The 27,691-nt window shown below is 35.0% G+C and overlaps 1 protein-coding gene across 1 annotated transcript in view; it reads left to right on the top strand.

Annotated features, from left to right (window-relative positions):
• The window catches only part of RSRC1 (arginine and serine rich coiled-coil 1), a 389,405-nt gene that overhangs the window by 2,030 nt on the left and 359,684 nt on the right, over nt 1-27,691 (top strand). Inside the window, exons 2-3 of the mRNA XM_017500781.2 lie at nt 10,138-10,340; nt 11,136-11,261. Of these exons, the coding sequence (XP_017356270.2) occupies nt 10,138-10,340; nt 11,136-11,261 (329 nt within the window). The remainder of the gene's footprint in view (nt 1-10,137; nt 10,341-11,135; nt 11,262-27,691) is intronic.

The raw sequence follows: 27,691 nt of genomic DNA, 5'->3' as shown, positions 1-27,691 counted from the left end.
TGCAACCATGAGGCTACAACCAGGAAGAACTACAGTGAGAACAGAAAACCAAGAGCTGTAGGAGCTCTGTCCCATGTTGTCTTTTTCACCTACAGATAAATTGAAAATTCTTAGCTTGTGGGACTCTAAAAGGCTGTGCTCTTTTCATCATTCATTGCCCTTATCGGAAAGAACTATCAATGTGTCTTTCCATTCATTGCACCTTACTGGTGGAGTTAAGTATAAAGAATTTTTCCTTACTAGGAGTATGTAATATAAATTGATCATCATGACTTGAATTGGCAAGTATATTCAATTACATGCTGATGACATTGTGGAGATCTAAGGGATAAGTTTATGTCTGTGGTGGTGAGCAGGACTTCAGTACCTGTCATTTATAGGGAAGACAATTTTGGGATCTACCTTTTGTGATTTGCTGTTAGTGTTCACTCCCTTTTCTGAATAATTGTTTGAAGTTAACTATAACAAAGAAATATAGTGACCTTTTGCTTTCTTTTATTGAGATTAATTATACTTCAGTGTAGCTTTTCTGAAATGTAAATGTGTCACTTGAAATATTTATAGTTTTGACACAGTGGTTTTTCAGCCTTTTCTTGGTTTCTCTAAGGAAGGATTTTTTTCTTTAAGTTCTGGGGTACATGTGCAGAATGTGCAGATTTGTTACCTAGGTAAATATGTGCCATGGTGGTTTGCTGCACCTAAGTATTAAGTCCAGCATGCATTGTCTGTTTTTCCTGATGCTTCCCTTCCCCCATGTCCCCACCACAGGCCCCAGTGTGTGTTGTTCCCCTCCCAGATCCATGTGTTCTTGGTGGTCAGCTCCCACTTATGAGTGAGAATATGTGGTGTTTGGTTTTCTGTTCCTGTGTTAGTTTGCTGAGGATAATGGCTTCCACTCCATCCATGTCCCTGCAAAAGACATGATCTCATTCTTCATTTAGTTTTATTTTGTGTCTTTGCTATTGTGAATAGTGCTGCAATGAACATACATGTGCATGTATCTTTATAATAGAATGATTTCTATTCCTTTGGATATATACCCAGTAATGGGATTGCTGGGTCAAATGGTATTTCTGATTCTAGGTCTTTTGGGAATCATCACACTGGTGATTCCTCAAAGAAGCACCAGTTCTGGACAATTCCTGTGACATCATCTTCCACAATGGTTGAACTAATTTACATTCCCAACAATTTATTAATAAAAGCATTTCTATCTCTCCACAGCCTTACCAGCATCTGTTGTTGACTTTTCAATAATTGCCATTCTGACTGGTGTGAGATGGTATCTCATTGTGGTTTTGATTTGCATTTCTCTAATGATCAGTGATGCTGAGCTTTTTTTCATATATTTGTTGGTCACATTAATGTCTTCCTTTGAGAAGTGTCTGTTCATGTCCTTTGCCTTTTTAATGGGATTGCTTTTTTTTTTCTTGTAAATTAGTTTAACATCTTTGTAGACTCTGGATATTAGACCTTTGTGAGTTGTATAGGTTGCAAAAATTTTCTCCTATAGATTGTCTGTTCTCTGTGATGATAGTTTCTTTTGCTGTGCAGAAGCTCTTTAGTTTAATTAGATCACATTTGTAATTTTTGTTTTTGTTGCAGTTGCTTTTGATGTTTTTGCAATGAAATCTTTGCCCATGCCTATGTTCTGTATGGTATTGCCTGTATTTTCTTCTAGGGTTTTAATAGTTTTGGGTTTTACATTTAAGTCTTTACTCCATCTTGAGTTAATTTTTGTTTAAGGTGTAAAGAAGGGGTCCAGTTTCAATTTTCTGCATATGGCTAGCCAGTTCTCCCAGCAAGATTTATTAAATAGGGAGTCCTTTTCTCATTGATTGTTTTTGTCAGGTTTGTCGAAGATCAGACGGCTATAGATGTGAGTCTTATTTCTGGGTTCTCTATTCTGTTCCATTGGTCTGTGTGTCTGTTTTTGTACCAGTACCATGCTGTTTTGGTTACTGTAGCCGTTAGTATAGTTTAAAGTCAGATAGAGTGATGCTTCTAGCTTTGTTCTTTTTGCTTAGGGTTGTCTTGGCTATATGGGCTCTTTTTTTGTTCCGTATGAATTTGGAAAGAGGTTTTTATTTTTTTCCTAATTCTGTGAAGAATGTTAATGATAGTTTGATGGGAATAGCATTGAATCTATAGGTTACTTTGGGCAGTATGGCCATTTTCATGATATCGATTCTTCCTATCTACGAGCATGGAACGTTTTTCCACTTGTTTGTGTCCTCTCTGATTTCCTTGAGCAGTGATTTGTAGTTCTCCTTGAAGAGGTCCTTCACTTCCCTTATTAGCTGCATTCCTAGGTATTTTATTCTCTTTGTAGCACTTGTGAATGAGAGTTCATTCATGATTTGGCTCTCTGCTTCTCTGTTATTGGTGTATAGGAATGCCTGTGATTTTTGCACATTGATTTTGTATCCTGAGACTTTGCTGAAGTTGCTTATCAGCTTAAGCTTTTGGGCTGAGATGATGTGGTTTTCTAGATAAAGGATTATGTCATCTGTAAACAAAGGCAATATGACTTCCTCTCTTCCTATTCTAATACCCTTTATTTCTTTCTTTTGACTGATTGCTGTGGCCAGTGTTTCCAATACTGTGTTGAATAGGAGTGCTGGGAGAGGACATCCTTGTCTGGTGCTGGTTTTTATGGGGAATTCTTCCAGCTTTTTCTCATTCATTATAATATTAGTTGTGGGTCTGTCATAAATGGCTTTTATTATTTTGAGGTTTGTTCCAAGGAGAGATTTTTGTATCTTTCCTTAACCAGTGTTAAATGTAATCAACCAGTCTTTTATAATGGATAAATTATATTGTTTGTAATTAGAACAAAGAAAAAGTTTATACCCACCGTCTCCTGTTCTCCTTTTTTTGGTCATGCCCAAGACGCATAGATCTGTATCCCTTCCTTTTTTCTACTTGTTTGTACCTTACTCAGAGATGTAGGATGAAGGACAGAAATAGAGATTGGGAATAACTATAGATATCTTAGAGCACTAGTTCTCAAACATTTTAGTCTTAGGATCTCTTTACACTCTGAAACATTGTTGAGCATCCCAGTAACCTTTATTTATTTTGATTATATCTATAAGTATTTACGTTATTAAAAATTTGAAATCTTTATGAATTCACTTAAAATTACAATAAACGTAAAATATGGTAACATAAATTAATATATTTGATATGAAAAATAACTATTTTTTGGCCGGGCGCGGTGGCTCAAGCCTGTAATCCCAGCACTGTGGGAGGCCGAGGCGGGTGGATCACGAGGTCAAGAGATCGAGACCATCCTGGTCAACATGGTGAAACCCCGTCTCTACTAAAAACTACAAAAAATTAGCTGGGCATGGTGGCGCGTGCCTGTAATCCCAGCGACTCAGGATGCTGGGGCAGGAGAATTGCCTGAACCCAGGAGGCGGAGGTTGCGGTGAGCCGAGATGGCGCCATTGCACTCCAGCCTGGGTAACGAGCGAAACTCCGTCTAAAAAAAAAAAAAAAAAAGAAAAATAACTATTTTTCAAAACAAACAGTAGGAAAAGTGGCATTATTTTCCTTTTTTGCAAATCTCTAATACCTGATTTAGTAGAAGATGGCTAGATTTCTCGTATCTGCTTCTTCATTCAGTCCATTGAGATAAATCGTTTTGATTAAAGTTTATGAAGAAAATCTGGCTTTACACAGATACGTTGTTGGAAAAGATAGTGTTTTAGTACCCTTTTCAGGTAATTATGTCTTTTGTATTATAACAGAAGTTGATAAGTGTTAATTTCTTGAAGTTCTGCTTTAATATGGTTTTTGAAACCATATACCTTTGGTACTCCATTATGTTGAAATCTATTGGTATGACTTAAACTCTGAATGGATCTTTTACCCATGCATGATTTTGTGACATCTTGCATTGGCCAATTGGAAAATATTGATTTGGTGAGTTAGGCATATCTTTTAAATGTAAACCCTCTTAATTATGTGTAAAAAACTGATGTTTGTTACTATCACCATTGATCTCAGAAGTTTTAAAGATTTAGAAGCTATCATTCTCATGGTGGCAATACAAATTATCCGGAATTCAAATTTTTGCTTGCGAACTTGAATTTTATTATCAGCAACAAATACTGTTTTACTTGAAATGAAAGGATCTCTTCATATTTGAGAAAAAGCCTTCCAAATACTCAAGTGTGCATAATTATAGCCAGTTTTTAAAATAAAATAATGTTTCATAATAAAAGGAGCTAACTCAAGTTGCAATTCAGTTATATAAATGCTCGTTTGTGAAATAATCATCATTCTTAAATACATGGCAAAAGTTATGTGTATCTCTCATTTCATAACAATATTAAAAAGATGTGGCTGGGCGCGGTGGCTCAAGCCTGTAATCCCAGCACTTTGGGAGGCCGAGGCGGGTGAATCACGAGGTCAAGAGATTGAGACCATCCTGGTCAACACGGTGAAACCCCGTCTCTACTAAAAATACAAAAAATTAGCTGGGCATGGTGGCGCGTGCCTGTAATCCCAGCTACTCAGGAGGCTGAGGCAGGAGAATTGCCTGAACCCAGGAGGTGGAGGTTGCGGTGAGCCGAGATCGCGCCATTGCACTCCAGCCTGGGTAACAAGAGCGAAACTCCGTCCAAAAAAAAAAAAAAGATGTATACTCGAGTGGAAATTTAGTAAAATTTATGATTTTTACGGCTTTATCGAGGACTTTTTTTTTTTTTTTTTGAGTTGGAGTTTCGCTCTTGTTGCTCAGGCTGGGGTGCATTGGTGGGATCTCGGCTGATTGATTGCAACCTCTGCCTCCGGGGTTCAAGTGATTCTCCTGCTTCAGCCACCAAGTAGCTGGGATTATAGGCATATGCCACTATGCCTGGCTAATTTTGTATTTTTAGTAGAGACGGTATTTCTCCATGTTGGTCAGGCTAGTCTCAAACTCCTGATGTCAGGTGATCTGCCTGCCTCGGCCTCCCAAAGTGCTGGGATTACAGGTGTGAGCCACCGTGCCTGACTGAGGACATTCTTAATTAAAATTTCTTTCTTTCTTTTTTTTTTAAACTGTGACTGTATGTCAGTGAAGAATACAGTGACTACTAAGTATAATTTGGTGCCTCTGCCTTGATTTGTGCTAAGGTGCCAGCAGTTTTGTCCACTATTACTTTTGTACCATCAGGGCAAAAGGTACCTTTTTCAGCACAGTGAAAAAGGTAACTAATGTTTCAATATTACAGTGATATAATTTTGGCTTCTTGGGTCCCCTGAAGTGTTGTAGAGATCCCCAAGGGTCTACAGGCTTCATTTTGAAAATTGCTGGTAGTAGAATGCAAGCTTCTACAGGGATAGAATCTTTGTCTCTTGCTCATTGATGTATTGTTAATATGCTATCGGTCTGGTATGTCTTACCTATCTTCAGTGTAAGATTACTTATATTTTGAATCTGGGTTGTAGATTTGAATCTGTTGTTTTATCCTCCTTTTCATGGAGCACGCTGTCCAGCAATTTCATGAAAAGGGGAGAGTGTGGGGTATAATTTTTGAGACCTTACATATCTGAAAATGTCTTTATTCTAATCTCATAGTAGAACAATGATTTGGCTGGATAGAGTGTCTAGGTTGAGATTCATTTTACCAGAATTTTAAAGGAAAGTCTCCGTTGTTTTCTGTGTTGTGAAAAACGCCTATGCCTTTTATTGTGCTACCCATATATGTTTTTTTATGTTTAGAAATTTCTAGAATCTTCTCTATATTCCTGGTGTCAGAAGTTTTTATGAGATATACTGGGTGTATGTCTTTTAAGAAAAATCATTGTCTTAGGGACTTAGGGCAATTCATCTTTCAATTCTGAAATTTTGAGACAAGGACTTAGTCTGTTGCCCAGGCTGGAATGCAGTAGGGTGATCCTACCTCACTGTGGCCTGGAACTTCTGGGCTCAGGCAGTCCTCCTGCCTCAGCCTCGTTAAGTAGCTGGGACTACACGTGCGCGCCACCATGCCCAGCTAATTTTTTGTAGAGATGGAGGTTTCACCATGTTGCCCAAGTTGGTTTCAAACTCTAGGGTCAAGCAATCCACTCACCTCGGCCTCCTAAAGTGCTGGGATTACCAATGTGAGCCACCAGGCCTGACCTGGAAATTTAATTTTTGGGTAATTTTCCTTCATCCCTTTTCTCTCTGTATTTTAAGACAGCATCTCACTGTATCACCCAGGCTGGGGTGCAATGGTGCGATTATAGCTCACTTCAGCTCCTGGGATCAAGGTGTCCTCTCGTGTCAGCCCTCAGATTGGCTGGGTCTACAGGTCCCATGCCATTACGCTGGGCTTCTCTGTTATTTTTTTATAGAACGCATATCAATTGCATTTTGGACCTTCAGATAGATCTTCTTCTGTTTTTAAAATGTTTGTCTGTTTTTCTTTCTTTCTTTTTTTGAGTCCTTTAACCTTTTTTCCAACCTTATTATTTTTGTTGTCTGTGTGTTTTTTTGAAACAGGGTCTCGCTCTGTCTCCCAGGTTGGAGTGCAATGGTGCAATATTGGCTCACTGTAGACTCTCCCACTTGGGCTCAGGTCATCATCCTGCCTCAGCCTCCTGAGTAGCTGGGACTAAAAGCGTGCACCACCATGCCCAGCTAATTTTTGTATTTTTTTTGTAGAGACCAATTTTCATCATGTTGGCGGGGCTGGTCTCAAACTCCTGGGCTCAAGCAGTCTGTCTGCCTTGGTTGCCAAAGTGCTGGATTACAAGCGTGAGCCATGGCACCTGGCCTCTGTGTGTGTGTGTGTGTGTGTGTGTGTGTGTGTGTGTGTGTGTGTGTGATTTCTTTAAATTTTAAGCTGTCGTATTTTTCGAATGTTCCTCCTACTCTTGTTTGCTGGATTGTCATCTCACATGTTAACATCTGAGGATATTAACTGTGATTTTTGTTCTTAAAGTTAATCTGAGGATATTAACTGTGATTTTTGTTCTTAAAGTTTTCTTCTGTATGTTCTGGTTTACTATGAGTTGCTTATTTTCTTCCTGTTTTGGTTTCTTTTATGGTGAAGGCTTTCATTATGTTTGGTAATATTTTGTTGTATATTTAGCAAAAAGTTAGCAGAAAGAAATGTTTAAAGAAAAATGTTGTAAATACAACTGTAACCTGCATTTAAGGTTTGGGCTTGTCAACTAGTAGGGTGTCAACCAGTAGGGTGATTGGGTAGGGGCCTGTCCTTTTTGTAGGGAACCCTCAAAAACTTATATATCTTTTCTTAGGTGTTGTTCAGTTTTTGCAGATATTCAAGAATCCTCTAATTGCTGTTGTAGGAGATATACTTGACTTTAGAATTCTTGGATCCAAGCCCACAGAGGACTATTACTTTTACCATTTGATTATAGACTTTAACTTAACTTAATCCCTTTAACTTTTAGTTTGGCATCTCTGCCTTTTTAAACTTTGTCCTTGGACCTGGTGCTTCTTTGATTCACTTTTCCCCAAAAGTAAACCTTCTCTCCTATGGGGATTGGGGAAGAGTATCACCTGGCTGGATAGAATGGAGGAACTCAGGAATACTACATAAATTCAATCAATTTCTTTGTTTTTAGCCTTGTGCCTCATTGTGCCTGCTCTGATATCTGGTGTCTTAAATTCCTGATACTTTCTGATTTTTGCTATGTGAATTTGCCTTTCTCTTGTTGGAATTCTCTACAGTTGCCTGATAATAAGCTTTCTTAGCTCTAATCCTCCATGTGTTTTTCATTTGCCAAAAGTTTGTTGACATATCTTATCTACTGTTTCTATTGTTTTCTAGCCTCTGTCCTTTCAAATTTATACTTTTTAATTTCTTTAATCTTATGTTGGTATTTTTTAAAACAAGATAATAAGATAGTAAAAAGTCATCTTAATTTAAATGGTTATTTGTGTGTAAAGGACATTCTTAAATGATTAAAGATAAAAACAAGAAAGGAATTAAAAGCCAAGAAATAAAAAAATTAATTGTTGTCACTTAATTGTGTACATATTTCTTAACATGGACATAAATATATATGTGTGTGTGTGTAATATACACACATACATATGTGGATATCATATAATGGATATGTATATATATTTTATGTATAGATATTTACATACACATGTTTGAATATATATGTATGTACAGATATACCTTATGTATGTCTGTATTGTTTGTAATACATACATGTTTGTATTTACATATATAGATACATGTTTTACATATGTATACTTTCATAATCATATTCTTTTAAAGCTGGAAAGTATCATGGTCATTTTTTATCTATTGTAGTTTCATTTTTTTTAAATAAGGAAACTGGCATAGATGTGTTAGTGATTTACTGATAGTTTCAAAACCAAGTGTTCCCAGTGTTTTGTTAAACTGTAAAAATCTTAGACATGTGAACAGCTTGGAGGTTCAGAGCTATATTTAAAATCCTTAATTCTGGCTCTAGGTAAATAGCTTCAAGTTTTGATTTGAATCGTAATAGATTTTTTTTCAACTGGTATTGCATTGGAATCAGGGAGGGGCTGGCTCACCTGATGCTTCTGAAAGCAAAGCAGTAATTTAACATATTATGAGTTGGCACAAAAGTAATTGTGGCTTTTGCCATTACGTTTAATGTAATATATTTATTAGTATTAAATACATTAATACAGAAATATATTTAATACCAATTAATATTAATTATAATCATATGATTAATATTATTAAATGTATTAATACATATTAATTAAAACATTGTATTTATATTAATATATTTAGTAATAATTAATATGTTACATTAAAAGTAATGGCAAAAACTGCAATTACTTTTGCACCAATATAATAATTTGCTTATAATGATGGTATTTAACTTATTTTGAATAATTATTAAAGACGATGTGAACTTTTATTTATCTGATCTAAGTGATTACAGTGAATCTTGTTTTTATATGACTTTGAAAGATAACTAATAACTATATTAATAAAAAATTATTGCATGTGAGAATCTAAAGTTTAAAGTAAAACAACTAAGCTTCTTATCAGCTAAGTTAATTCCTAAATATACAAGGCTTAGGTTCTGTTTTTTTTCCCCATTGTACACTAAATGTCTGTGTTACCATAACTATATAGAAATAGTTTTAAAAAATTATATTTTATTCATCATTTAAATATTAATTTTCATAAGTACATTAAAAAATTATCTCAATGGATACCATTATAATAATGCTATGATGAATGTTTTCATGAATATATCCTTTAGACATTTTTTTTTTAGATATATTTGTAGAAGTAGGATTTCTCTGTCAAAAAACCATCAACATTTTTAGATTATTATCACTTAATTGTGTACATATTTCTTAACTTGGATATAAATATATATGTGTGTGTATAATATACACACATATGTAAATATCTGTTATATATAATATATGCATAATGGATATCTATTATATATTTAATTTAAATTATTGTTTTATTGCTTTCTAAAAAGATTATTCTGCCACCTTATATAGGTACTAGCAATGTGTGAAGAGCTGACTGATTTCACAATAACCTCATTAACTTTAGTACTTTATATTTTCTCCCCTAAGTTTCACAAGTGAAATGATTATAGTTCATTGTTTCTATTTGTACTTTGTTGATGATTAATGAGGTTTTATCTGTTTAAAAATGTAGAATTTTCTGTTAGAAAAATGCAACTCTAAGATAGTAAAATATCTTTCATCATCAAAGAATGTAAGAATAAAGGAATAGTTGGTTGATTGCTAAAGAATATGTCATATAATTAATGAGAAATGTAACTTAAAATATCAGATAATTGTTATAAAGAACTGTTCTCATGTCTTGTCAAGAAGCCAGGCACATAAACAATTTTACTTTAAGCCTTTTAAAAATTTTACAAAGTTTTATAAAAAGTAGTAAATTGAGGCAAGAAACAGTGGTTCATGCCCTTAGTCCCAGCACTTTGGAAGGCCTGCAGGAGGATCACTGGAGCCCTGGACTTCCAGGTTACAGTGAGCTGTGATTGTGCCACTGCACTCCAGCCTGGGATACAGAGGGAGACCTCATCTCTAAAATAAAATAAATAAATGAAATAAAATAAAAAATTAATTCATTGCATTTCATCCATTGTGCCACCATGTTAGAAATAATATTCTTCTAATTTAAGCTTACAGAAATGGGACGTCGGTCATCAGATACTGAAGAAGAAAGCAGAAGCAAGAGAAAAAGGAAACACCGTAGACGGTCCTCCTCGAGCAGTTCTTCAGATAGTAGAACATACAGCCGAAAGAAAGGAGGAAGGAAATCAAGATCAAAGTCAAGATCTTGGTCCAGAGATCTTCAGCCTCGCTCACATTCTTATGATAGAAGGTGATTTTCATAATTGTTATTTATATAGTAATGAGGATAACATTCTTTAACATTTATGTTTTTGTATTTTTAATTTTACTAGATAAAAACATTTTTCTTTTACTAGCTATATATTTATGAAAGTTAAGTCCCAACCCAGAGTTTTTTTATTCCTACCAGGTCCAGTCCATGGGTCTAGTGTCTTCAACCTTTGTTTATTCTTAGTAGGTAAATAGTTATAAACTGGTATAGTTTTCTTTTTAAATTTAATTTTTTTTTAGAGACAAGATCTTGCTGTCACTCAGGCTGGAATGCAGCGGTGCAGTCATAACTCTTGGACTCAAGGGATCCTTCCACCTCAGCTTCCTGAATAGCTGGAACTATAGTTACGTGCCACCATGCCTTGCTAAGTTTTTTGTTTTTATCTTTTACAGACTAGGTCTTGCTGTGTTGCTCAAGGAGGTATTGAATTCCTGGCCTCAAGTGATCCTCCTGCCTTGTCCTTCCAACATGTTGGGATTATAGGCATGAGCTATTGAGCCTGACCTTGGTTTAGTTTTCATACTATGTAATCTGATGATATTTGGAAAGATTCTAAGACCCCTAATACCTTAATTAGTAGCTGATCCAATCACTAAGTTATGTATCAGTCATCTGACTGTTTAAGATAAATAACATTTTAAATTAACTTTATTTGCTTCTGGGAAAGAGTGAGACAGTAAAAATGAGATTATTCTTTAGCATCTAGAAGGTTTTTCCTTAATGCTCGTAATAAAAATTATTTTAGCAATGATCTTTGATTATGTTTTATTTCAGACGCAGGCATCGATCAAGCAGTAGCTCTTCTTATGGCTCTAGAAGGAAGCGAAGTCGAAGTCGTTCAAGGGGTCGAGGGAAATCCTATAGAGTTCAGAGGTCTAGGTCAAAAAGCAGAACAAGAAGGTATGCATTATTAAGTATTTATTGCTTTGTAACAAATTATTCCCAAATTGTAGTGCAATAATCATTTATTTTCTCATGATCATATAATTTTGACTGAGCTTAACTGGCACTTATTTTTTCTCACTTGGGGTCACTCCTGCAGTTATAGTCATCTGTTAGCTTGATTAGAACTGGATGGTCCAATGTGGCCTCACTCATATATCTTGCATTGGGTTCTGGCTTTTGGCTGGGGTGTACGTGTTTTCCCATTGTCCAGTAGGCTAGGTTGGGGTTTTTTTTTGGCCCGGTGGTGGTAGCATGTGTGATCCCTAGACATGAGTTTACTAGAATTTTGTTAAGGATTTTTGCATCAGTATTCATCATGGATTTTTGGTTTGTAATTTTCTCATAATATATTTGCCTGGCTTTGGTATCAGAGTAATGCTGGCCTTATAAAATGAGTTTGGAAGTGCTCCCTCCTTTTCAGTTTCTTGGAAGATTTTCAAAAGGATTGACGTTAATTCCTTTTTTTTTTTTTTTAATTGTACTTTAAGTTCTGGGGTACATGTGCAGATCGTGTGGGATTGTTGCATAGGTACACACATGGCAATGTGGTTTGCTGCCTCCATCCCCCTGTTACCTACATCTGGCATTTCCCCCATGTTATCCCTCCCCGACCTCCCCACCACCCCACTGTCCCTTCCTTGGCCCCCCACAACAGACCCCAGTGTGTGATGCTCCCCTCCCTGTGTCCATGTGTTCTCATTGTTCATCACCTCCCTATGAGTGAAAACATGTGGTGTTTGATTTTCTGTTCTTGTGTCAGTTTGCTGAGAATGATGGTTTCCAGATTCATCTGTGTCCCTACAAAGGACACAGACCCATTTTTTTATGGCTGCATAGTATTCCATGGTGTATATGTGTCACATTTTCCTTGTCCAGTGTATGGTCGATGAGCATTTGGGTTGGTTCCAGGTCTTTGCTATTATAAACAGTGCTGCTATGAACACTGTTCGTTATAACAGAATGATTTATAATCCTTTGGATATATACCCAGTAATGGGATTGCTGGGTCAAATGGAATTTCTTTTTAAATATTTGGTGGAATTCTGCAGTGAAGCTGCCTGCTCCTGGACTCGTCTTTGTTAGAAGGTTTTTGCTTACTTTTTCAATCTCCTTATTAGTTATAGGTCTGTTAAGATTTTTTTTTTCTTCATGATTCAGTCTTGATAGGTGCTGTGTTTCTAGGAATTCATCCATTTCTTCTAGGTAATCCAGTTTATTAGCATTCTTAGTAGTTTTTTATAATCTTTTTGATTTTTATGGCATCAATTTTAATGTCTGCTATTTCATTTCTGATTTTAGTTATTAGCCTTCTGGTATTTTTCTCTTCTTTTTCTCTTTTTTGGTTTCAAAATGTTGCTCTGTTACCCAGGCTTGGGTTCATTGGTGCAGTCAGCTCACTGCAGCCTCAAACTCCTGGGCTGAAGTGATCCTCTTGCCTCACTCTCCTAAGTGACTAGGACTATAAGCATACGCCACCAGGCCTGGCTGATTTTTTAAAATATGTTTTGTAGAGGTCAGTCTCACCATATTGCCCAGGCTGTCTCCAACTCCTGGCCTCAACTGGTCATTCTACCTTGTCCTCCCAAAGTGCTGAGATTATAGGTACCAGCTAGCTTGCTTGGCCTCATTTTTTCTTAATCCAGCTAAGTACTTGTTAATTTTGTGTTGTTTTTTTCAAAAAAACTTAGTTTTATTGATTTTTTTTCCTGAAGTTTTTCTCTTTTTGTATTCTCTATTTATTTTTTTCTGTAATCATGTTTTTTTCTTCCTTTGGCTAATTTTTGGTTTAATTTGTTTTTCTTTAGTTCCTTGAAGTATAAAGTTACATTGATATGAGATTTTTCTTTTTTTCTTAAATATAGGTGTTCATCATAAAACTTTCCTCTCAATATTGCTTTTGCTGCTTCTCTTAAGTTTTACCATGTGTGTTTGTGTTTTCATTTGTCTAAAAGCTATTTTCTAATTTAAGATTTCTTCTTTGCTATATTTGGTTGTTCAAGAGTGTGTAATTTCTGCATATTTGTGCATTTTCTGATTTTCCTACTGCTATTGATTTCTAGCTTCAGTTCTTTCTGTTTTGAAAAGATACTTGCTATGATTTCAGTCTTATTAAATTTGTTAAGACTTGTTTTGTGGCCTAACATGAAATCTGTCCTGGAGAATGTTCCATGTATGCTTGAGAAGAATACATATTTTGCTGCTGTTGTGTGGAATGTTCTGTGTATGTATGTTAGGTCTAATTTACCTGTAGCGTTGTTTAAGTCCTCTTATCTTATGTCTTAGTTTTCTATCCATATTGAAAGTGGAGTAGTGAAATATCCTACCGTTACTGTATTACTAAATATTTCTCCCTTCCATTTTGGCAATGTTTGCTTTATATATTTGGGTGCTCTGGTGGTAGGTGCATATATATATTTATAAATTGTTATATATTCCAGAATAATGACCCATTTATCATTATATTATTATCTTTTTTTCTTGTGACAGTCTTTGACTTAAAGTCTATTTTGTCTGATATAAGTATGGCCACTTCTCTTTCTTGGTACCATTTGCATGGATTATCTTTTTCCATCTTTTTTAATATATGTGTGTGTTTACATCTAAGGCACATCTTTTGTAAACATCATATACTGTAGTTGTATCTTATGTGTATGAGTGTGGGTTTTGAAAAATCCATTCAGCTATTCTGTGTGTTTTGTTTGGGGAGTTTAATCCAGTTACATTTACAGTAATTATTTATGGGGAAGGACTTACAGTTGCCATTTTGTTGATTGTTTTCTGCCTTGTAGCTATTTTGTCTTGTGTCTCCTGCCGCTTTCCTTTTTGTTTTGTTGATTTTTGTATTGACATGCTTTGATTTTTTTTTTTTCTCATTTTATTTTGTGTATGTTCTATAGGTATTTTCTTTGTGGTTGCCATGAGGCTTATATATAACATTATCTATTTTAAGTTGATAATAACCTTTGATTGTATACAAAAATACTCATATATTTCTCCACTCCTATTTTGTTATTGATATCACAGTTTATATCTTATTCTATCCATTAATATAGTTTAGTTATTTTTTATGCTGTTGTCTTTTCAATTCTGTATATGAATTAACAATGTTTTATATGACACCATTACAGTGTTACTGTACTCTGTACTTGTGTATGTATTTACCTTTACCAGTGAGCTTTATGTTTTTCTGTGCTTTTCTGTTGCTGTCTAGTGTTGTGTTATTTCCACTTGCAGGACTCCTTTTAATATTTCTTGTAAGGCAGGTCTGGCAGTGAAGAACTCTCTTAGCTTTTGTTTATCTGGGAAAGATTTGATTTGTCTTTTGTTACTGTAGAACAATTTTGCTGGATATAGTGTTCTTAATTGACAGGTTTTTATGGGACTGAAGAAGAATACCACTGTATTTCTTGTTTGCTGGGAATTTTTTAGTACCAATCACTTGGTTTTTGTTAAAGGCTTTTTCTTTATTTAGTGGGATGATTATGGTTTATTTTTGGATACATTTTCATCATTTTTTGTTGTCACTAACCTATTGATTTTTTTGTCCCACTTTGTTATTTCTGTGTACTGAAGACCCCATGGTCAACTTGATTTTATTGCCTAATGTAGAATTGAAATAATGTGGTACAAAATGTTCATTTTGTACCATATCGAAAACACCCGTTGTGTATGGGTGGCATTGAAAGATTTAAAGTGACACATTTACTCATGAACTAGGTACTCCCAGACAAATATTTCCTGTTGGTCTTCATTCTCTGGGTTCTTCTGCATGAATATTTTTTCTTTCATAGTGATATATTTTGCTTTTGATTCAGGATGTCAAATTGAAGACATTTTGTGAATGTGACATGAGATAATTGTTGTCTCAGGTGATTTCTTGAAACTGTACACCTGTCAACTACAAGTTTAAAGGGTTTTAGGGAAGAGATCAATTATTTATATTAGAGAAATTAGGAAAATTGTTAATGTATTAGAAGTAGAACAAGTAACAAATATTTATTAATTTGAAAAAGTAACAATTTTAGAAAATGCATTTATCTAGTAAAATAATATACTGAAAGTACTTTGTACACTGTAAAGGCCAGCATAAATGCTATTGTTTTCTTAAGAAGTCATTTTATTTTATTTTAGGCCAGGTGTGGTGGCTCATGCCCGTAATCCCAGCACTTTGGGAGGCTGAGGCAGGTGGATCACGAGTTCAGAAGTTCAAGACCAGCCTGGCCAAGATGGTAAAACCCTGTCTGTACCAAAAATACACAGATTAGCCGGGTGCAGTGGTGGGCGCCTGTAATCCCAGCTACTCGGGAGGCTGAGGCAGGAGAATTGGTTGAACCTGGGAGGTACAGGTTGCAGTGAGCTGAGATTGTGCCACTGCACTCTAGCCTGGGTGAAAGAGCAAGACTCTGTCTCAGAAAAAAGTAGTTATTTTATTTTATTTATTTGTTTGATACAGGATGTTGCTCTGTTACCCAGGCTGGAGTGCAGTGGCGCGATCTCGGCTCACTGCAAACTTTACCTCCTATGCTCAAGGGATCCTCGTACCTCAGCCTTCTGAGTAGCTTGTATTACAGGTGCACACCATCACACCCAACTAATTTTTGTATTTTTTGTGGAGATGGGGTTTCATCATGTTGCCCAGGCTTGTCTCAAATTCCTGAGCTCAAGCGATCCCCCCACCTTGGCCTCCCAAATGACAGGGATTATAGTTAAAATACATGCCACCCTGCCTGCCCAATAAATCATTTTAATTATTATTTCTTTTATTACATACTAGAACATACTTGTGAATTGTCTTCTATTTTATCATATTTTAGTTGTTTAACAGACTTTTAAAAAAGGTGTCTCATTTCTCCATGCTTTTATTTATCTGAGGAACAAAGGACAGCATGTCTGATGATCTTTTTCTAGTATCCCTTTCTTGATTATTGGGTAGAAAAATTGGACTGCATTTTAACAATGTAGTACTCTTCATGTTATTTCTTCAACTTGAAAAATACTGAGTTTTTTGAACTTAAAAATTAGGTTCGCCTCTTTAAAATTATAAGATTTTTGTACCACTTCACGTGAAAGTGACCGCATGATTCTTATTCACGTAATATCTAAGTAGTAAATATATGAGAATCACAATTAATTTTATACTAGATGAGCTGTCCTTTGCTTGTTTTTGTAGTTTTTTTCTTTTCTCATATATTACCCTCATTGTATTGCGCTATTAAATTTTACAGCTATTTTCTAATCAATGAACAAAGTTAGGTCCCCTTCAGAATTCATTTATTTGTAATCCTTTAATTTGTCCATGAAAAGGAAGAAATCTTTGGCAACTCCATTAGAAAATAATTGAGCATATGGGCCCTGTATGTTGGGGTCAGCCTAGAAATAGACTTAAATGTAGTTTTGTTCTTGGAAATCCCTTAGTTTTGAGATGAGTAGAGTTTGATTTCTGGAATATATGGATATCTGGAAAATAGAAGATGAAGTTAAGACAAGAATTTCTGTTACATTTATTCTAACTCATTTTTATTGTGAATGTAATACGAAAAACTATTGTTTAAAGTTTTAACTATGCATGAAACAGTTACTGAATTTTAAATTGGGGATCACTTTAATGAAAACATTATAACATCCAGTTATGAAAATTATACAAATGATTCAGTTGATTTTCTATTTTTATTTTATTCTTTTATTAACCTATTGATCTTTATTTTTGTCTTGTATCTGAAAATGAGAACAAAATGTATGCTTAGAGAGCAATTATTTATTTTATTGAGGACATACCTTAAAAGTCAAGAAGTGAAGCTGCTTGGTAATGCTATAAATTTAAAACTGTCCTACAGCAAGACAGTACAATGCAAATATGACTAAATAAGATCACAAACTGAATTTCAGTGAAACAACCAAGATTTACATTAAATTAGGAATTTTAAAACTGATTTAGTTTGTTTTACTGAGCATTTGCTTAATAACATTTTGGCTTCTTGCAATCTTTTTAAAGACAATAATTCGTCTGTGAAATGCAGGCACATCCTCAGTAGAAAAATTGAAAGCAACAGCTCACTTTCTGAAACCACACATATAGCGATATAAAGAAATATTTCAGCTCTACAAAATTTAATAAATCATCCCATTTCCTAATTTGATCATATTAGATGCTGATGTGGAAGAAGCATTTCAAATACCATCTTCTCATTAATATACATCAGTCTGGGGAATAGAATGGAATACTTATGCAGAGATGTCACAGTTACTGTTTCTTAGTTTACTAAGTGGAACAGGTTGAAGTGATTCTGGGTGCTATTTGTCAATGTCTTGTTAAAATGGTTTGGGTCGAGTTATGGAGTCCAGAAAGACGGCGGCTGATAAATCAAAAGTGGATTGAGTGGACAGGAGGCAGTGATTGATACTGTGACAGGATATGAAGAAAGGAACCTTGATACAAGCATTCATGATATTGAATATGAGAAAGAAAATGGCCCTGGAGTATGGATATTATTCAAGGAAATGAGAATAATAATATCAGCCTGAAAATATTGCTGAGTGAAGATTAGGATAGTTCTTATTAGAGCGTAGTACTTTGCTAGGATGGTAGGGATGAAATTATGTAAAATATTTATGTGAGAAGAATATTTTAACCTATGACAGAAGACTCTTTAATGATTATTTATTGTTTAGTTTTAGCCTTATTTTTTTTTCAAACAAATAGGTATACCATGTATTTATGAACATCCTAACTAGTAAATTTAAAACATTTTTTTCTTTTAGATTATTTCAAAGATCATCTACCTTCACAACATGCTTTTATAGAATAATAGTATTCAGAGACTAAACTTGTGTAAATAGTGTCTCACCATCAGTTGGTTTTGACTTAGAAAATTACATTGTTAATGTGAAGTGAAAAATCTGCATTGCCTAGTTTGCAGCATCCTTTAGATTAGTCATTTTGAATGGCAAATGAAAGATTCCTGACAGATGAGCCATTTCGCAAAGATCAAGGCTGTATATACTGAATGTTCTTTTGCAGAATTATCAGTGAAATGTTAGTTGATGTCACGGAGTTCTTGGTGGGAATCTTTTGATTAGTCTGACTTTTGTCCTTGGCAATGTGTAACTAGGAAGAACTGTCTTTTGCTCTCTCTAAGAGTTTAATATATCTAACACTGGCAGAAAAAGAGGTTCTTTGGAAAGGTATTCAATTACCTTTTAATTATATAGTGTATGAGAGACAAAGAGATGTGGAGTTGTCACATAATTGTAACTCTAATTTTTGATTTTTATGTAGTGTCTTGTCTTCTTAAGTACTTAACACTTTCTGGCACAATTTTTGTTAAGTGTGTAACACATTTGTAATGAGGCACTGTGAAATATTTACCCATGTGCCTTATACCAGTAGTGATGAATTTATTGATAATTTTTTTCTAGCTTATAAAGATTCTGGTAAATGTACGTAATACCCCTAAATTCCTTAAAACTAATTTAATTACATAAACATTGTTATTTTTCGTTTATTACCTCAGTATTTGATGAACCAACATACTGTACCAGCTAAATAACATATTTGAACTTAGTGTAAGTTCTTAACTGTGCTGTTTACTGCCATACATTGTTTTGTGAGGCTCAGAATATGTTGTGAACATTGCAGAAGAAAAATAGTCATTTCCAAGTTATAGTGGAAATTTTAAATGTTTTTTTTTCTGGTGTTTTCTCTCCAATTTTTTCTTCACATGGTAGCCAAAATGCAATGCAAAATGCAAATCTGGTAGCACCTCCCTTATTTCAGTGGTTTAGAATCAAATCCAAAATGTTGACAAGACCTTAAGTCCTTTGTGATCTGACTCTTCAATCGCATCTTTGCAATCCTAGTCATACTTCTAGTGTTTAAATAGTTTTCTTTTCCTACCTAAGGACCATTGAACATGTGTTTGGTTGCCTCTGCTCAAAATATACTTCTCTCCCACTTGTAATCTCTAATTAATCTTTTAGGTCTTTACTTAAAGACATTTCTTTGGAGGCCCTTCTCTGTTCATCTGGACATGGATATATTCTCACATTATACACAGTACTTATAGTTTATAACCCAGGATTTTAGCAAGCATGCTAAGCCAGAGCCTACTTTGTCAAGGAAACTGGGTATACACCCAGTCTTACTCATTTTCAACTTATAGATTGAGCTGTAAGCTTGATCATAATCACTCCTCACTTAATTCTCATTTCTACCACGTAGAAACTATTTGAAATTTTAAGAGGTGGCATTAAAGACAAATTAGCATGGAAAGGGCTCTGAATCAGCCTGAGTCTCAGTATCCTCATCTATAAAGTGAGTATTTTACTCATTCTAGTTCTAATTTGATTCTAAATTATATGAAAATAAGTTTCATAATGTATATTATTTAAATGAAAAATTATTTTTAAATATCATTTTTAAGTATTTTTAAACCGATAGATGTACGTACTATTTTGCCATGTTACCATGCTCTAAAAGAGTTATAATTAAACCCACTAAAAGGAACAGAGCAATTACATTAATCCTATTGCTTCCTTGGTAAGCTTCTGCTTGCTTCCCTACAGAGCTCTAGTTTCACTGAGCTAAATTCTTACTCTTTGTGTATTTGTATTGTAAATTCTTTTCTTATGTGAGTTTTGATTTATCTGATTTATAACTTTCAGAGGTGACTGTGAGGTCTTATAGAGGCTAAAAGGTTATTTTATACTATTTCTTTTAGGTGAGGAAGCTAAGACTAGAGAAGATGAGGTAAGCAAGTAATTGTAGCAGAAATGGTTCTCTTCAGTGTGTAGTGACTTCATGGCTTTTCTTTTTGCACAGTGTTTTTTCTTTCTCTTCCTTTTCCTCTCCAGTTTTTCAGTGGGTATGGAGATCATGCAAGATCAATAGAGAAAATGAGAAAATTATGGATGAGCAAAGCTGGGCAGCATTTTTTTGGATAGATAGTCTGAAAGTGAGCCATTTGCTTGAGGATAATAAGTCGCATGTAAAAGGGGTCACACATATAAGTACAAGAGGTTATCAATTCAAGTTCTAAAAATCTGCCCTATTCTTGTAAGGACACTGTTAAGTAAATGCGTGTTTCTATCGTTCTTTCATTTACCTGAGGTAGTCCATTTAAATAAAATTTATCCAAAATGAAGCCCAGACCATGGGTCTAAACATGCATGCAGTTAACTTTTATTCAGGTCACTATTTATTTTCATTATTTCCTCAACTGGAACCAGCAGCACTTTTACATTGACATGCAAAACAGATGGATTTTTGATTATTAAACCTATTGAATTAATAAGCTCATTTAAAACGTTGGGTGCTCTCCCCTCACCTCACTTTCTGCTTCCTTGTCAAGTTGCTTTAATTAGGATTTTAATATAACAAGTAATCTGAATTTGGCAAAAAGTGAACTGTTAAGCACTATTTAGAAATCACCAAAGTTACGAATAAAAGTTTGAGTGATTCATATTGAATAAAAGATTTCATGGGGTTCTATAATATTGAGCCAGTTAAATATAGAAATATATTTATATTTATAAATATAGATATAGATACACACACATATATACACACATGCACATATATACACACACACACACACACATATATTTATAATAGGAGAAGAACACTATTCTTCTATTTTGCTTTTTAGGTATTTTAAATCAGTTTTAAGCCTTTAAAGTCAAAATTCATTGTTTAGATCCAAAAGGAATATTGTAAAAATTAATTAGTTGACCTTATTTTCAAAAATTAGTAGATTCAGAATACTGAAGTTCTTAGATGGCAGAAGAACTCTATTCTTTAGTGACAAAATAGATGACTGTTTCATAGACATTTTTTTCTCAGCTTTTTCACTGCAGTGCCATTTTAGTTCTTTATGTCTTGACTCACATTAGAGCATTTTGTTGCCCAGATGCAATTAGGGACCAGATTTCTACCTGGGATGGCAACCACATTGTGGGAACCCCTAGTTGGAGGCTCCTGAATTGACTGAATGTCCCCTTTATTGCTTAGCTAAGTTAGAGCTACTTTTCTGTTTTTCAGCTAAGTTTCCATGTTGTGCAGAGAGGGGCCATGACCCCAAACTAGCTGAGTGGATCATCTGTCCATGTTGAATTTCCATGGCTCCTCTTCACTGATATAGATAACCAGATGGTGACTGTACTCCTTTATGCAGTCCTTAGCACAGTATCAAGTTAGAGGCATTTATATGTGCTTTTGGTTGAGGTGATTTTGTTTTGGCAGTACCGAATTCCTTGCTTCTATTTCTTGTGCCTCATGTATGCAGAGTGATGGAAAGATTGAGAGAACTCTGTGTGGGGTGTGCTTTGTTTCCTGGACAGTGCCCAGCCCAGAGTTTACCAAAATGGTTTGCCATAAGCACTAGTATTAGATTTAACTAACTACTGAGTGGTTTTATTGGGTGGCTCCTTGAATGTGGCAGACACTTAAATGTAGTCTCTGCTCTAAATGAGCTTATTGTCATAAGGTTTCTTTTTTATTTTTTCTCTCTATCTTTGTTTACTCACTCTTTCCATCATTGTGTTGTAATAAACTGTAGAAAATAATGTTTCCTGTATTCCATGATGTGTGAAGGAAGAAAAGGATAATTCATTAAGTTAAAATTATTTTCCCCAACTCATTCCTGTGAAATTGCAGAATTGCAGAATCTTGCCAAAAAATTGATAATGATTACTTAAAATATTTAAGTAATCTGAAAGTAGGTAAACTGTTGTGTGTTTCATGGTGATGTTAATTATAAGTAAATAATTCCTTAATTATGCTCTTTCATTTTGTCTATATATTTCACTCATTGTTTGGTGAGGAAGGATCTAGAATATATATAAATCTGTTTCTTAAAAGATCATCATATTTGCTCTGTTTTCTAAAAACACTGCTTAATATTTGATGATATTTTATTCTAGTACTTACTGTAATTTTTTGAAGATGAATATTTGATTTTGGCTGGGTGTGGTGGCTCACACCTATAATCTCAGCACTTTGGAAGGCTGAGGTGGATGGATCACCTGAGGTCAGGAGTTCAAGACCAGCCTGGCCAACATGGTGAAAACACATCTCTACTAAAAATACAAGAATTAGCTGGGTGTCTTGGCAAGTGCCTGTAATCCTAGCTACTCAGGAGGCTGAGGCAGGAAAATCACTTAAACCTGGGAGGTGGGGATTGCAGTGAGCTGAGATTGCGCCACTGGACTCTAGCCTGGTTGACAGAGTGAAACTCAGTCTCAAAAAAAAAAAAAAAAAGTTTGATTTTAATAAGCATGTTTATCTTGTGGGTGCTGCAAGCCTACAACTACTTCAGGAAGTACCGATAGTATCATATGAAATGGCATATTAAATTGAATGTTCCTGATAGTGGTGAACTTCAGTAATTTCTTGTGTGTGTTTAGTACTTTTAATAAAGTCTGCATTCACAGAGATATGAAATTAATAGCTAAATATGCTTTTTGCTGAATCCAATTAGTCTTTTTTTTCCCTTTCTTTTAAGACGGAGTCTCGCTCTGTCGTCCAGGTTGGAGTGCAGTGGTGCGATCTCAGCTCACTGTAACCTCTGCCTCCTGGGTTCAAGCAATTATCTTGCCTCAGTCTCTTGAGTAGCTAAGATTGCAGGCATGTGTCACCACTCCTGGCTAATTTTTGTATTTTTAGTAGAGACGGGGGTTTCACTATGTTGGCCAGGCTGGTCTTGAAATCCTGACATCAAGTAAATGGCCTGCCTCAGCCTCCCAAAATGCTTGGACTACAGGCGTGAGCCACTGTGCTGGGCCTGAATCCAATTAGTCTTCATTTTTTTTTTAATTAAATGTGAGAAGGACATTTTGCATTCTAATCTTTCAATGATTATGTTGAAATACATAGTAAGTTTTTTCCTCACCGGATTATTATGACAGGAAGTTAAGAACCTGTTAGCATTCTCTACCCTATAAATCATTTTCTTCTCCAAACTAGAGATTTTAGGGTTTTCATTGGTTCTGTTATTTGTGAAATAATCTATGTTCACCTTCTATCACTACCTCTTGCCTTTGGAATGTTTGCATTTTGTGCCAGTTACCTTTCAGCATTATTTTCAGGCTGAAGATTTAAAAGTTTTTTATAGTTCATTTTCATATGAGAGGCCCCCAGCCCTTACCTTCCTAAAAATTTTATTTTCACTTACATGGATTGTCAGACTCTTGTTAAGAGATGGTTTTGCATAAAATAGGCTTAGGTAGTATTTTGTTTTCTGTTTCCAATATGTGCTCTGTTAATGGCCACTATAACTGTTGGCCTTTCTGACTGTAACAGCACATTGGGCATGTTGCTCTTCAGGAAACAGTAAATAATGACTCCCAGATCTCTTTCCAGAGCTCTCTTATTTTATGAGTAAAATAATCCCTTCTCATTTATGAGTTTGCCTTATTTGAAATTCAGATCTAATGTAGATTTACTTCTGTACTGTATATGTTTTTCAGAACCTCTGCTGGACATCTGAGTCACTTGTTTTTACCTTTGTTCTTCTGCCAGTTTCCTCTTAGGTGATTGGTCACATACATACTAAGTATCATGAAAATATATTATATTTTATGATTGTGCTATGTGTACTACCATATGGTATTTGTAGCATTTATGATCTTGGGAAAGAAAAGATTAAAAATAAACGTTGTTTGGGCTGTTAGAGATATTACTGCCCAGGTAAATGTCTAGTAGTGTTACATAAAGGAAAAGATTTCCTTCTGGAGAGGATTGAAAGTGACTCTCCCATCATCAAGCTTGAGGAATATTGACTATGGAAGCAAAGCTCTCAGGCTAAATACCAGAGAGCTATAGTATCATGAAGCATTTTTATTAATTTATAAAACTGGTAACTAACATTTTGCCTCAAACGTTTTTTAAAATCAAAGCTTTTTTGTAGAAATTAATACATATGGATGTATTTCTAAAGTCTGTATTTTGAGAAAATGTATAAGCAAAGTCTAAGAATGGACCTTCAGACGAGGTTTGAATGAATTATTGTAACCATTAGTGAAGTGTAAAGAGAGTTTCAAAATAAGTCCGCAGCTTCTATTCCACGCTTTATCCAAGGGTGGAGAAAATTCCAGGTGTTTTGGCTCATGACAAACAATCTGGTTGGTGGTTGATTCTTAACCTTTCTTGGGTCACATCTGATATAAAGTGTTATGTTAAAGGGTGAATCTGATGAGAAGCATGGATTATCTTTAGAGAAAATTTCATATATTTACATGCATAATTTTGCCTGTTCTTTAACAGGATTCACAGAAGTCCTAAAACTGCATGGACCTCCTGGTTAAGGACATTTATGCTAATGTCAGAAATATTCAAGCAACTTTTATAATTAAACATAAATTACTATGCAAATATAAATATCTGTGAGCTAAGGGAGGAGGCAGGTTCTTCCCAGTAATTAACAACATCCTTCCCTTCCTACTTTAGCTCTATGTATTTACCTATTTCAGCTTCGGTATTTCATCTTAAGTTCTTATACTGCTTAAGAGTATAGCTTATTACCAGTTTAGGGTGGAGAGATGCCATTGGTAGCTATTTAGTGTCTTCTTTGTTCTCTGCATTTTATTTTAGGGAATATAAAGCATTTGTGAAGCATTATAGATTGTCTTGCAATCTCATTTAAAAATTAAGTTATGAGCTCCTTATCTAAGATTTATCCTACCATGAAGACTTTTAAGAACTTAATCCTCATAGTTTGAAGGTTTTATTATCCATTAAGTCTATTATATTATGCTTACCTTCATTGTAGATTTTTTTTCTTTATATATATCTCCCTAGTTTTTCTGTTGATCTTCGTTAGTACTGAAATTTCTCTGTCATCTTCATATTAGAAGATTTCAATATTGTTTCTTCTTCTGCATAACTTATAGAAATATTAAGTGAGATTGATCCTGCAGCCATCTTGGAATGGTTCATTCTAGAGTACTTTTGGAGTACTTTATTTTTCATACCAATGGTTAGTCCATTCTTGCATCACGTATAAAGGAATACTTGAGACTGAGTAATATAGAGAAAAGAGGTTTAGTTTAGTTGGCTCACAGTTCTGCAGGGTGGATGTGATGCATAGTGCCAACACCTGCATCTGGTGAGGGCCTCAGGAAGTTTACAATCACGGTGAAAGGCAAAGGGAGAGCCAACAGATCACATGGTGAGAATGGGAGCAAGAGAGAGGGGGATGTGTCACACCCTTTTAAACAAACAGATCTCCATACAACTCACTATCTTGAGGACAGCACCAAGCCTTTCTGAGGTATCCACCCAGATGACCCAAACACCTCCCACCAGGCCCCATCTCCAGCATTGGGGATTGTATTTCAACATGAGATTTGGAGGGATGAAGAAAATGCCAGTTTTTTTCAGGCACCCCTCTCACCCTCACTTGTGTCTTAAGCGTCCCTTAAGACCGTAATCAAGTCTTATTAATTTTGTATTATCAGTTCCTAGCATGGTGGTACCTCATACTGTATTTCAGTACATCCTAATAGTAGATTGAATGAATGATTGACTTCTGCATTTCCAATACAGGTATTTAAAAAAGTAATCTACTTGAGACTTTTGTTAAGGAGGCTTTTTGAAAGTCTAACCCTTGTTTGATTATCTCTACCTCCAGAAGAAGCGTTGTATGCATCGTTAGGTATGTGCTAGACTAGCTCAAGTCTAATACTGATCCCCAAGATGTTGGCTTCTAAAATCCTGGTTGGTTGTTTGAAATCTTGGCAGGAACCTTCGGAAAAATAATAACATGCTTTTAGATTGTAAGATAAAAATCTTTGAAAGGGGTTCAGGCAGTCTTTAAAATTACTGATCAGAGATGGCCTTTCCACTTTTAAAGGAAAGATTGAAGGGAATGGTATTATCTAAAAGAGTAATAGATTAAATATCCCATGTTAAGCATTTGTTTTCCCCCAGGAGGTAGCATGATGTGGTTATTTTAATGCCACTTCAAGAGTATGCACATCAAAGTTAAATAGTAGGGACAGTACTTATTTTTTATATATGAAAACTATTTTGGAATTTACTTTTTACTCAGTTGTTTAAATTCTTAGAAACCAAGGATTGTATATGACTAGGTTCATGTCTATCAATAAATCAATAGCTTATAAAACATTTTTTAGGCAATAGTGATTGCTTCGTTACTAACATAGTATTATCCAAATTTTTTAGCAGTCATGATCTCTGAACTCTGAAAGGAAATTAGAAATAAAGCAAAAACCAAACCTTGAATTATGGGTAACAAACCAGGAAGGAAGCTGGTAGTGTTGCAGAATATTCAGGAGACTAGAGAGACCAATGGGTGAAACAGGAGGATTTTATTAAGGTGGCCACCAGCTCAGCGGATTAGCATCCCAAGGCTGAGCAAAGGAGAAAGGAAATGGGGTACTTTTTGTACATCCAGGATGATATGGCAGCTAACAGGTTTACAGAAGCCAGAACAAAAAACAGTTAATTAATTTGTAACATGTTTTGTGATGTACGTTACATTTGAAAAATAGCATTTTGAGAAATGCATTGTACCTTCTTTGGGTGGTATTTTGCCCTGTGACCTTGCAGCTGGTCAGCAAGAAAAACAGGAGTCTTGAGATTCCTGTGAACTTTGCTGGGAATATGAGGAGAATAGATAAGGTAGGTTTTACAGGGAGTTAGTTAATTTTAAACAGAGCTAGGGAGTTAGGTTTTATATTGAACAGCACGCAACACAGCACAATTTATTATAAGCAACTACAAATTATAAGGTTTTGTTTTTACTATTATTTAATTACCTTCTTCAGTAGAAAAGCCTTCTATATCTTCAAGTAGTATCCAACCAAGAGGATATTACCAGGCTGTAACTGATAACCTTGGGGAATTAAACTTCATATGGCAATGCCAAAGGCTGTAGTAATCATTAATGGTACATGTTTGCTGCTGTGTTAGCTTTTATTATTATTATCTCTAGAAAAAGCAAAAATATTACTGAATTGGTGTTGTTACACTTTGAACTTCTTCTATATTGTTTCCTGATATTCTTTTTAAATGTACTTTTTAGTGTTTCCCTTTACTGGTGCTTTGTAAAGTCCATCAAAGGATAATCAATACATAGATTTTATTTTTGAATTTTAAGGAGTTTTAAGTAGAATAAACATCTTCATTTATTTCAGAAATAGAAATATTTCTAGCTAAGTAGATTGGCTTTTTTATTAAGACAATTTCAAACATACTCAAGAGTAGGAAAACAATAGGTATGCTGTACCTAGATTGAACAATTTCCAAGATTTTTTCCATGGCGGCTGCTGCTGCTGCTGCTGCTGCTGCTGCTGGTGGTGGTGGTGGTGGTGGTGGTGGTGCTGCTGCTGCTGGTGGTGGTAGTGCTGCTGCCTCCCCATCCCTCTCC

The sequence above is a fragment of the Cebus imitator genome, unplaced genomic scaffold, assembly GCF_001604975.1.
Source record: "Cebus imitator isolate Cc_AM_T3 unplaced genomic scaffold, Cebus_imitator-1.0 Scaffold270, whole genome shotgun sequence".
In the NCBI taxonomy this organism is placed as follows: domain Eukaryota; kingdom Metazoa; phylum Chordata; class Mammalia; order Primates; family Cebidae; genus Cebus; species Cebus imitator.
Note: the sequence above shows the minus strand (reverse complement) of the source record. Positions and strands in the feature narration are given on the sequence as shown.